This window comes from Gorilla gorilla, chromosome 17 (genome assembly GCF_029281585.2).
Source record: "Gorilla gorilla gorilla isolate KB3781 chromosome 17, NHGRI_mGorGor1-v2.1_pri, whole genome shotgun sequence".
NCBI classification, from domain to species: Eukaryota; Metazoa; Chordata; class Mammalia; order Primates; family Hominidae; genus Gorilla; species Gorilla gorilla.
The window spans coordinates 29,880,780-29,893,667 of NC_073241.2; the positions used below are offsets into that span (position 1 = coordinate 29,880,780).

The 12,888-nt window shown below is 36.6% G+C and overlaps 1 protein-coding gene across 1 annotated transcript in view; it reads left to right on the forward strand.

Annotated features, from left to right (window-relative positions):
• Positions 1 to 206: 206 nt before the first annotated feature.
• The window catches only part of LOC129528460 (histone-lysine N-methyltransferase 2C-like), a 36,600-nt gene continuing 23,918 nt past the window's right edge, over positions 207 to 12,888 (forward strand). The window contains 5 exon segments of the mRNA XM_055368857.2: positions 207 to 245; positions 3,118 to 3,237; positions 6,006 to 6,122; positions 11,572 to 11,673; positions 11,866 to 11,970. Coding sequence (XP_055224832.2) covers positions 207 to 245; positions 3,118 to 3,237; positions 6,006 to 6,122; positions 11,572 to 11,673; positions 11,866 to 11,970 — 483 coding nt within the window.

A 12,888-nucleotide genomic window follows, 5' to 3' on the forward strand; every position in this document is an offset into this window, starting at 1 on the left:
CCCTTTGCCCCTGATGTTTCCTCTTAGTATCCCCAGTTGAGCCAATTTTTAACCATTAAAAAAATCTTGGAAAAATTAAGTTCAGATAGGTTCCAGAGTGCTTATGTTCATTTCTTGGCTTTCTGAAGACCTGGCATATCCTCTTTAAATTGCCTCAATACAAGAAAATGCAAAATGGAAAGAAGTAGACATTAGAAATTGGAAAAATGGAGAAATACAGGAATGAACATAAGTTTCTATTTCAAGTAATTAGGTAAATTGTAAGGTGTTTATATTTAACTTTTTCTCATTAGCTTTAGCCCCTTGAACCTTTGAGAACATGTTATTACTATATTTATCGAATGTCATATTTTTTATTTTAACATAGAATGGCATTTTCACTCAAATCTCTTGAAACATATATTTATAGTCAATAGTTAAATTTTATTTAATATCAGTTGTTTCTTTTTATTAGTATTTTCTTAAAAAATAATATTGGCCCGGCGCAGTGGTTCACACCTGTAATCCCAGCACTTTGGGAGGCTAAGGTGGGCAGATCACTTGAGGTCGGGAGTTGGAGACCAGCCTGAGCAACTTGGAGACAACCTTTCTCTACTAAAAATACAAAAAGTAGCCGGGCGTGGTGGTGCTTGCCTGTAATCCCAGCTACTCAGGAGGCTTGAGGCAGGAGAATTGCTTGAACCTGGGAGGTAGAGGTTGCAGTGAGCCGAGATCGCACCACCGCACTCCAGCCTGGGTGACAGTGCGAGACTCCATCTCAAAAAAAAAAAAAGAAAGAAAGAAAATGCCAGACATTTGTTGAAGGGCTGGGATGGTATAGTGAAGTGTTCTGAGTCAGTTGGGCTCTGATTGATAAAGAGCTTGGCATGTTTGAAGGACAGCAAGGAAGCCAGAATAGCTGGAGCATAGCAGCAGGGAGACAAGTGCCACAAGATGAGTTGGGGAAAGGTTTGTCTTTTAAGTGCTCTGAGAAGCAATTGAAGATTTGAAATAGAATAGTGGCTTGCTTGATCACATTTGTACTTTTGAAAAGTTCCTCTGGCTGCTGTGGGGAAAGGCTTGAGTAGATGCAGGGTGGGAGAAGCATAACCAGCAGTAGACTCTTGTGGCAGGTTAGGTGAGAGATGGTGGTGGCCACGACTGGGCTGCTAGTGGTGGAAGTGACAAGAAGTAGAAGGATCGGAGACAAAACTTGAAGATAAAAAGTCTTGAATTTGCTGATGATTTGCATTGACGAAGTGTTGGGGGAGAGGACTGAAGGAGCAGAGGAGAGTGACAAGGGACTGGATGCCATTTATAAGGATGGGGAAGACTGGGATGAAACCGGTTAAGGGAGAAATTTTAAACATGGCAAAATTAAGAGGGGTTTTATGTGAGAAAATGGAAATGCTAAGAAGGAAGTTGAAAATCCTGCTAATTTGGAGATCTTTGATTAAAACTAGAAATAAGAATGTGGGAAGCATCAACTTCCAAGATGCCCTCATTGTAGATAACACCATTTAGGATCTAGGCTCAAGCCCTGGGAAACTCCAGGGCTTCGGAAGTCAAATAGAGGAAGAACACGTACAGGAGATGAAGAAAGATTAGCGAGGAAGTCAGTGAAATATCCACAGGTGGGCTGCTGCCAAATCCAGCAGAACAGTATGCCAGATGTTAGGAGCATGAGTAAAATGAGAAAAGAGAAATGGCTTTTGACAACACTTCCCTACTAATAGTAGGGAAGAAGACATAGGTACAGATTCAAGTTGATTTCAAATTATGAAAGTGAGATAATTGACCTGCAGTGGTTGCTGCTCAGTGAAATCAGCATAGTGATTACCTGAGCTAGGTTAGAGATTTGATGGGTAAGAAAGAACACCTGAGGGTAATCCTGGAGGGGAAAAAAATAAAGTGTTTGCTGGAGAGAATGAGTTGGATTGCTGGACTTCAATGTGTGTGGGTTGAGTTTGTGACTTAAAAATGAAACCAGTCTATTGCTTGTGTGGCTTTTCCAAAATACTGTTATTCCATTACCTATCTCTTACCCCAAGAGTAGTCACATTCTTATTTCTGGTTATTTTAATTCCTGGTATTTGTACGTGATTAATGAGATAGTACTTGTTAATTTGATGATATTCTAGAAACCTGGTAAGTACTATGTACCTTGTCTTAAGTTTTGGTTACTTGATTGGTAAAATTATGCATGCACCATTGAATTACCTAATTCAAAATATATTCTTTTATTGTTTGACATTTGTCTTGTTTTTCTTTAAAATGTTATCTTTGTGGAGTAAACATTTTTCTTTATGCTGTTTAGCATCTTCAGATTAGTTCAGGGTATTGCTGAATGTGGTTGTTTGGAAGTAAAATGCTTTAGTTTTAGTTATATAGATTTTAATAAGATAATACTTTCTATATAATTTATCAGGTACTTTAGGCATTTTAATTTGCAAATTTAGGACAATTTGCTTTAACGTTTCTTCACTTTTGTCCATTGGATGTAATTTCCATAAAGTATTCATTTCTCTAAGTAAAAACCGAAACCAAACCGACAACTAATGGTCACTGAAGAAAGAGTGATTAAATGCTAAGGTTATAATGGTATTTGCATTTGAATGTTACCAGCTCTCTACAGTGTAAAGTTTATGCATTTATCGATTGCTTATGTTTCTCATTGCATTCTTTGGCCTACTGGTTTTGGTTGTTTATAGCCATAGAATATAGAATTCCTTATGGTTATCCATTTCTCCTTTTAAGTAGAGTGATAGTTGTTAGAAGAAAAATAACCCCCCAATACTTTCTTCTAGTGTTAATTCTTAAAGTGTGATTGACTTTTATTTACTTTTTGGTGCAGTAATTGCAGTTCATGAGTCAATGTTGATATCATATAAACCTTAATTTTTAAAGTTTCATTGTAGTGATGTCTCTGTAGCAGCAAACATTTAAGTTATTTAAGTTATACTTAAATGTTTAAATCACTGTTAGTGATTAGCTTATTTTGCCTTCCTTGAAGCAATTTGTACTAAATTTCCATACGTTTGCATTTGTTTTTGCTGTTCTAAAATTCCTTAGTTGCTGGCTTTGACCTTTTATGTTGCTGAGTTTTACACATCTATTTTCTCAACTGCCGTATCCTAGGAGGCTTGGAGTGCCCAAAATACAGTGAGCCCACCTTCCTGGTCCCCAGACATTTCAGAAGGTCGGGAAATTTTTAAACCCAGGCAGCTTCCTGGCAGTGCCATTTGGAGCATCAAAGTGGTAAATAAAATTGCATTTACATTCATATATCATTTCTGTCTGATTTGTTTTGCCCTACTGGGTGTTAAGAATTTAATCTTTCTTTTCTAGATTGAGCTTCCAGAAACACTATTTAAATCTAAAAATTGTAATGTAAAGAAATAATATGCTTGCATTTAAAAATCAAGTATACATTTTTAATACCTCTTTTTATGGTTAATTCCTTTTGTTGTGATTACTACTGGTTTTATGAGGGAGAAGTCCTTGACATGTAGACCAAAAGGTAATTAAGGACCTTTTCATTCATGATATCATAAAGCTTTGTTGCTTAGAAAAAAGCAGAAGAAAAAACTCCATTAATTTATTATGTTCTCATGGAGAAGAAATACCAAAATTGTGGCAGATTTCATTGTCTGTTTAATACCTTAAAATGACAAGGCTTTTTCCCCCATGACATTGGTTGATGGCTCTGCCAGTCCTTGAAGTGAGTTAAGTAGTGTGATGCATTTTGAAGAGAAAAAAATTAATTTGAAAAAGTATTAACTCAAAAGTTAAAATACTTCATTGACTGGAGATGACAGTTTTTCTTCATATTCTATATTTAATATTCTGGAATATGGCTGTTTAATTCAGACTAATGAAGGATTTTAAGGAATTCTAGGTTATACTTTATTTTCTTTCATGACTGGAAGAACTATTTTTTTTTTAACCTCCCTACCTCCCCATGATATCATCCAAGATATTGAGGTATAAATATACCTCATTTGACAGTTTGATAATATAGACCACCAATTTTTACTTACTTTTTTTCTGGGTCAGCATTTCATGTTTGAGAAAATAAATTGAGAGACTACTGTAGTCTTGATTTTTAATCGCTGACTTAATTTTTCAAAAATCTTTTATACCAATTTAATAACAAAACAAACTCGGCCGGGCGCAGTAGCTCACGCCTGTAATCCCAGCACTTTGAGAGGCTGAGGGGGCAGATCACTGGAGGTCAGGAGTTCGAGGCCAACCTGGCCAACGTGGTGAAACCCCGTCTCTACTAAAAATACAAAGAGATTTAGCTGTGCATGGTGGCATGTGCCTGTAATCTCAGCTGCTGGGGAGGCTGAGGCAGGAGAATAGCTTGAACCCAGGACACGGAGGTTGCAGTGAGCCAAGATCACACCATTGCACTCCAGCCTGGGCAAAGAAGCGAGACTCCATCTCAAAAACAAACAAACAAACAAAAAACCCAAAAAACTAACCTGACCCCATCCATCTGTTGTGCAAAGAAGCTGATGCACTTCTCAAAAGGGATCTCAAGGAGAGCAGGGTAAGAGAAGACAGGAGTGGCAGTTTGAAGCTGGGAGCTGGCTGTATTTATTACATCCAAAGGGAAAAAAGCCATTCCTCCCATTCCTTTTGTTCATGTGTTTCTATTTTATGCTTACAGTATCACCATCAATTTTTGACTTGGAAACCATTCTGCTAAATAGGGAATAAGTTCATTTCAAACTATGATAGGGACATCAGTTGAAGATATGACATATTATTTAACTTATGGTGAGGGAAACACCTAAGTATTTTCCTGAGCATCTGGATAATTTTAAATATACATAATTCATCTACTTAGGTAGGTGCCAGGTTTTTTCAAGGAGTAATTAATTAGTACAAACAAGGGTGAGGGGGCAGGGAACACCATACTCTGGTACTTAATGTCTGAAATTATCAGGGAATTTAACACATTTTCCAATAGGTTTATTTCTTGTGTAAGAAGTCAGATAAATTATTTCCATTTCAAGTATTTATTATTCAGATTATTTAAAGCAAAGCTTTCACAAAGCCTTTTGTCAGCTTTCCTGTAATCCTCAAATAATTTTTCCTGGCTGGACGCTTTGGCTTACTCCTGTAATCCTGGCACTTTGGGAGGCAGAAGCAGGAGGATCACTTAAGCCCAAGGGTTCTAGGCTGCAGTGAGCTGTGATCACACCACTGCACTCCAACCTGAGTGACGAAGAAAGTTCTTGTCTCAAAAATAAAAGTAATAACAATAATAATAAATTTTCCTCTAAATACAATGGTGAATGAGGTAGAAATGTTGAGTTCATAAGAGAGCTGTTGAATAGTGAAGGAAACTGACTTAATTTTAATGACAGGAAGAATACTGTTACACACTAGCAAAAATGAACTTTCATGCTGATGTAGCAGTACAGAATATGCTTCCAACCCAGGGACGCTGGAGCCAGACTTGCTAGCTACGCGACCTTGGACAAGTTACTTAACCCTTTTATTCCTCAGCACACTCATCTCAAATGAGGATAATAAAACCTACTATATGGGATTGTTGAGAGTAAAAAATACTTAGATTAGTACATAGTAAGTACTCAACAGATGTTAGCTATTACTGTAATCACCGCGAGACCAGTTAATGAGAGAGTTCTTCCTTATCCTTACTCTATATTGAATACAACTTGTTGCACTTCGAAATATCTGGATAAGGCTATAGTTGTTGTCGTCACCGAGAATGTAGGAGTGGGAAAGAGAAAAATCATGCAAAGCCTTGCTGATAGCGTTCACAGTGACAGCCCGAAAGTATGATTCTAAGGTTGTAAGCATTTTATATTTAGATTTTTAAGTTGTGGAGTATACTTTTAAAGATAAAAATAATAAGCCAGGTCTCTTAATACTTATCTAAAGAAGTGTTTGTATAACATTTAATAAAATATTTTATCTCAGTGGCATTTGGATTTAAAAATTATTTTGGGCTGTCACAGAATGTTGACTTTTCCTAATCTATTACATAGGGCCGTGGGTCTGGATTTCCAGGAAAGCGGAGACCTCGAGGTGCAGGACTGTCGGGGCGAGGTGGCCGAGGCAGGTCAAAGCTGAAAAGTGGAATCGGAGCTGTTGTATTGCCTGGGGTGAGGCTTGCTTCATGTATATTTTCTCTAATCTAAATGTCAGTTAATGATGAAAATCTCATAGCAAGTTATTTTGAACTTAAGAGTCATATAAATAGGTCAAAATGTTTATTTTACTGTCCTACTTTGCTTTTTTTTTTGAGCCTCTGGTTACGTTTTCTTGTATATTTACTTTCTCATCCTTTCTCTTTTCTTACCTTCCTCTTTGACTCCTTATCTTTCTATGCCAACCCTCTCTAAAAAGTCAGTATGTAATATAGTTGCTCTTTAATTTAAAAATTTTAAGATTGATATTTGCTTACTATCATGTTATGAGGCTTTATTTATATGTGTATTACAAATATATTTGCTAACTACTAGCAAATATTTTATGTAATAACTTTGCTATTTATTAAAATCCTGTTTTTAAAATTCTGAAATGTCATTTTAAGTATAGGAGACAGGTGAAATTGTTCAAGTTTACTACTAAACCAGGAATAAGGAAGCTTAGATTCTCGTCCTTTTTTCAAAAAGAAAAATTTTCAAACCAGGCTTATTGAGGTATAGTTGATATAAGCTATATTTGACATGTACAATTCCATAAGCTTTGATATATACATATACACCCTTGAAAACGACACCACAATCATGATAGTGAATATATTCATCTCCCAACGTTTCTTCATGTCCCTCTGTAATTTTCTGCATTCCCCCTGCCATCCGTCCTTGTCCCCAAGATTAGTTTACATTTTCTAGAGTTGTATATAGGTGGAATCATACAGAACTGTATGCTTTTTGGACTGATTTATTTCAGCACAATTATTTGGAGATTCATCTATGCTGTTGTACTTGTTAACAGTGTACTCCCTTTTCTTGCTGAGTATTAATAAAACTGTGGATGCACCACAGTTGTAGACCTGTGCACTTTTTTTCTTCTTCTTCTTTTTTTTTTTTTCGGAGACAGGTTCTCTTTCTAATTCCTGGCTGGAGTGCAGTGGTGCGATCATAGCTAACTCCAGCTTTGACCTCCCACCTCTGTCTCCCAAGTAGCTGGGACCATAGCTGTGTGCCAACACACCCAACTACTTTTTAAAAATTTTTAATAGAGACAGCATCTCACTATGTTGTCCAGGCTGGTCTCGAACTTCTGAGCTCAAGCAATTTTCCCACCTTGGCTTCCCAAAATGCTGGGATTACAGGCGTGAGTCACCATGCCCCCACCTGTAGTCTTACATTCTTGTAATGTCTTCATCTGGTTTTGGTATCAGCATAACTCCAGCTTCATAGAATGAATCAGAAAGTATATTCTCATCTTCAGTTTTCTGGAAAAGTTGTGTAGTAGTGGAAATGTATCTTCTTATATTATACATGAATTTATTAGTGAAAGCATCTTGGCCTGAAATTTTCTTTGTGGGGGGTTTTTGTTGTGTTTTCTTTTTTTCTTCTTTCTTTCTTTTGAGATGGAGTTTCGCTCTTGTTGCCTAGGCTGGAGTGCAATGGCACAATCTCAGCTCATGCAACCACTGCCTCCCAGGTTCAAGTGATTCCCCTGCCTCAGCCCCCTGGTTCACCATGTTGGCCAGGCTGGTCTCGAACTCCTGACCTCAGGTGATCCACCTGCCTTGACCTCCCAAAGTGTTGGGATTACAGGCGTGAGCCACCATGCCCAGGCTGGAGTGCAGTGGCGTGATCTCTGCTCACTACAGACTCCACCTCTCAGGTTCAAGCAATTCTCCTGCCTCAGCCTTCTGAGTAGCTGGGATTACTGGCATGCACCAACATGCCTAGCTAATTTTTGTGTTTTGGGTAGAGATGGGGTTTCGCCATGTTGGCCAGGCTGGTCTCGAACTCCTGACCTCAGGTGATCCATCTCCCAAAGTGCTGGGATTACTGGATGAGCCACCGGTGCCCAGCCTGTGGGACAGTTTTTAACAACAAATTGTATTTCTTTAATAGGTACCTATTTAGGTTATCTGTCTCTCCTTGCATAAATTTGCACCTTTCAAGAAATTTGTTCATTTTGTCTATCTTGACAAATTAAAGGAATGGAGTTGATCATAATGTTTCTTATTATTTTAATACCTGTAGAATCTGTAGTGATTTCACCTCCCTCATTCTTGATACTAATAATTTGTATCTTGTCTTATTTTTTTCCTGATCAGTCTGGCTAGAGATTTATCAATCTTATTGATCTTCTTGAGTCAGCCTTTGTTTTCATGGACTTTTCTCTGTTTTCTTTCCTCTTTCTGTTTTATTGATTTATATTCTCATCTTTATTTTTTCCTATCTTCTCACTTTGAGTTTAATTTGATCTTCTTTTTTTGTTTACTCTTACGTGTCCCTGCTTGGAAGGGACACTTGTGAAGTTTAGGTCAGAGCTTTCTATTCTCCTTGACTTATATCTGTGGTCTAGGAAAATGAAATTTCTATCACCTTCTGGATAAATCACACTATTATCTATGCAGGCAACAATAGCACATATTTTCTCAAAGATTACCTTTGCCCTCAAGTTAGGTTTTATTTTTCTAGCAGTCTAAAGGTCATGAAATAAATTATAAAATAAAAACAGTGGGTCTTCAAGCTAGATGATACTGTTTTCTTTCTTGCGTGGACAATTATTTTAAAATATTTTGGTTTTTCTGCACTTATTATTTAAATATGACTCCCCACCCCCACTTGAATCTAGGGACATTGCAGTTTTCTACTGCAGACTTTGTTTCTGGTTTATACTGGGAATATATTGTTTATCATTTTCAGTGAAAGCATCCACTGGTTAAATTTCCTTTTAAAAATAATAATGGATCTTTACAATTTCTTTGAGCTGCTCAGTGTGTACAATGTGTTGAATTTTCTGTTAGTAGTTGGGAGGTAGAAATAGATACTTTATCTCTATTTTAGCCATTTCCCTAATTATATATCTCAATAGTCTTGTCAATGCATCATTAGTCCTATGACTGAATTAATGATTACTTTTAGTAGTCACTTAATTTCTTACTGATGATGATGATTCTACTTCTGTGAATCATCTTGGATGATTCTCTAAAATCTTAGAAAGCTAATTTTGTTAATACTATGCATATAACACATCAATACATTTTCTCTATTAAAAAAATTAAAGCGCTATAGGTAGATCAGAATTTACCATTACTAACTCCTCAGTCCTCCTTATTTCCCTGTTACCAGTTTGGTATATTTATATATTAGGTTGATCCATATGAAATTGCCAATATTATTTCTGAACTGATGAAAAGCAGCAATTTCTTATGATTCAACCTGTTATATGTGCCCATAGACTACATGTAATGACTTTGCAGGTTTTTATATTATAGTGCTATACCTCAAATACTGTTCTGCAATTTATTTTTTCACTCAACAACGTCTTTTGTAATTTCTTTCATGGCAGTCTATACAAGTTTCTACCTCCCTACTTTTAAAATGTTGCATAATTTTCTAATGTTTGGATTTGTCATGGCTTTACTTACTCCCTAATGATGAATATTGGCATTATTAACACTTGTAGTCATTAGGGTTCATATGACTATAAATTGCTCTTATAAAGCATTAGTACTATCCATTAAAACTGCTTTTAGGCTGGACACGGTGGCTCATGCCTGTAATCCCAGCACTTTGGGAGGCTGAGGTGGGTGGATCATGAGGTCTTGAGATCAAGACCATCCTGGCTAACATGGTGAAACCCCATCTCTACTAAAAATACAAAAAATTAGCCGGGCATGGTGGCAGGCACCTGTAGTCCCAGCTACTCGGGAGGCTGAGGCAGGAGAATGCCATGAACCTGGGAGACAGAGCTTGCAGTGAGCTGAGATTGTGCCACTGCACTCCAGCCTGGGTGACATAGCAAGACTCCATCTCAAAAACAAACAAACAAAAAAACAAAAAAAAAACTGCTTTTAAATGTATTTGTATTGAAAAATACTGAGATGTAGTCCTTCTATTTAGTTAACCAACCAACCTTCCTTCCTTCCTCTTTTTTTTTTTTTTTTTTTGGAGACACGGTCTCACTCTGTCACCCAGGCTGGAGTGCAGTGGCATAATCTTGGCTCACTGTAACTTCTGCCTCCTGGGTTCAAGTGATTCTCCTGCCTCAGCCTCCTGAGTAGCTGAGACTACAGGCATGTGCCACCACGCTCGGCTGTTTTTTGTATTTTTGGTAGAGACAGTATTTCACCATGTTGCCCAGGCTGGTCTCCAACTCCTGAGCTCAAGCAATCCACCCACTTCAGCCTCCCACAGTGCTAAGATTATAGGCATGAGCCACCACACCCAGCTGGTTAATCTTCTTTCAGTTGTTCCTCAAGAAAAGTAATTCAATTGTTTTATGTTTTGACCTTGAACATAACCTGTTGTGTTTCAACTCTGTCTTTCCAGGCTTAGGTTATAAGCTTTTTAAAGAAACAGGATTGTATTTTATGATTTTGGCAGTGCCCTCCTTGTCTTCTTTCTACAACTTCTAGTTCAGAGCTTTATTTTGTTTCATAATCACTCTAGAAATTATTAACAAACCAGTGGGTACTTAGTTGATTTAGTCAAATAGAACTAAGTCCAGACTGAACAATATTGGTTGATAATCATTTGGCTGATACTGAAATTTGGATGTTATTAAAAATAATATTCTAAAGCGGTGCTAATAGAAATATAATGAGAACCACATATGCAATTTAAAACTTCCTAGTAGCCACATTGAAAAGTTACAGTGAGCTGGGTGCAGTGGATCATTTGAGGTCAGGAGTTAAGAGACCAGCCTGACCAATATGGTGAAACCCCGTCTCTACTAAAAATACAGAAATTAGCTGGGCATGGTGGTGGACAACTGTAATCCCAGCTACTTGGGAGGCTGAGGCAGGGAGAACAGCTTGAACCAGGAGGCAGAGGTTGCAATGAGCCGAGATCGCGCCATTACACTCCAGCCTGGGCAACAAGAGTGAAACTCATCTCGAAACAAAATAAAGGTTATAGTGAACAGGCGAAATTAATTTTAATGCCTTCCATTTTGACCGATATATCTAAAATATTACCATTTCAACATGTAATATGTAATTATGTGCTGTATTTTATGTTTGCAGGACATCTCAGTTCAGACTAACTACATTGCAGATCCCAAGTGTGTGTCATTAAAATAGTGATAGATTTGTGTGTGTACATACTTATAATATTATCATTTATAGTTTCTTGATTAGAATTCTGCATAATCAAGTCTTACTAAGACAGGTTTATTATATTTTCTCATTACTTCTTGGTCTAAAGGAATACTACCTCTAAAGAGAGAATGAGTTGAATAATAAAATGTCATGACTCCATTTTACTGTAGTATCTTAGCATTAATATTTGGAATTGTTATTCTAGGCCTTAGCAAAAATATATGTTTTGATTATGAATTTTCTGAAGCTTTCCAGTTAAGTGTAAAACAAGTGAAAAATATAACTTTGTATTTTGTGTATTTTGCTTTTTATAGGTGTCTACTGCAGATATTTCATCAAATAAGGATGATGAAGAAAACTCTATGCACACTACGGTTGTGTTGTTTTCCAGCAGTGACAAATTCACTTTGAATCAGGTTTGAACTTGACAATTTACTGTCTTCCTCATTGAATTCCTCCTTGTATATTTCTGCTTTATCTCATATACACAGAAGTGATCCAATATTTAGCTATAGAGCTGTATTAGTTAAGAAGGTATTTTTAAAGTAAAATTTGTAGGTTTTTAGCTTAGTCTCCATTTAAAATATGTTCTGTTTTCTTAACTTCAGGATATGTGTGTAGTTTGTGGCAGTTTTGGCCAAGGAGCAGAAGGAAGATTACTTGCCTGTTCTCAGTGTGGTCAGTGTTATCATCCATACTGTGTCAGTATTAAGGTAAACATCCTTAAATTGAGTTAACAAATATGTATTAATTTTTATTTGGTTTTAGTAGTAACATGAGCTCCCAGTTCTCACAATTAAGTATTATGATTATTAAACATATGTGACAGTATTTAAGTACTTTAAATACTGCTTTTAAGGGTTTGCTATCTGAAGAAATTTGCTTCTCTATAAATCTTATATTGTACTGATATCCTGCTTTTGTCTTGAAAAAGTAAAACATAAAAATATATGCATTTAATTTAAAAGACAATTTATACTATTCACAAAGGTTTTAGGTTTAGCTGATTCATTTTGTCTGTTGATTTATAAAGCTGAGAACTGGAGTATTTAGTAAAAAATTATTAGCCCATTCTGTTCTTTCCCACATTCTCTCTCCTCTGTGCTCACTCATACACAAAATGACATTTTCTCCTTATAGCCAAAAGAAACAAGTGTCATATTTAATGCAATTGGTAATAATCGAGAGTCAGCACTGCTCACTTTCAAGCATTTCAGGATAGAGGCTTTCTGGGGAACCTTTTAAGTGGTATCGTGTGCTTGGTTTCAAATATGGACAGGTCTCAATACTTCACTAGTTGTATCTAAGGTTCTTGGTTTTTTCTTTTTAAGAACTCAGTCTTAATAAAACTTACATATTTGAATAAAGTGTCATGGCCACTGGAAGCAAGCATGGAGGTATAGCTGTACAGCAGAGGTCTTAAACTGTATACTCCACAAGGAAATCTTTTCTAGTATTGCCATACCTTGTAATATAAATACTAACCTCAGTTTCAATAATAGGTTGTGAATCATGAGTGATTTTTATACCATTCTCCCTGCCCTTCAGACATCACTGTGTTATATCATTGTCAGTAAAATGTCAGTATAGTAAGCCAATCAACATTATCTCCTTCAGAATTCTTTGTTGAT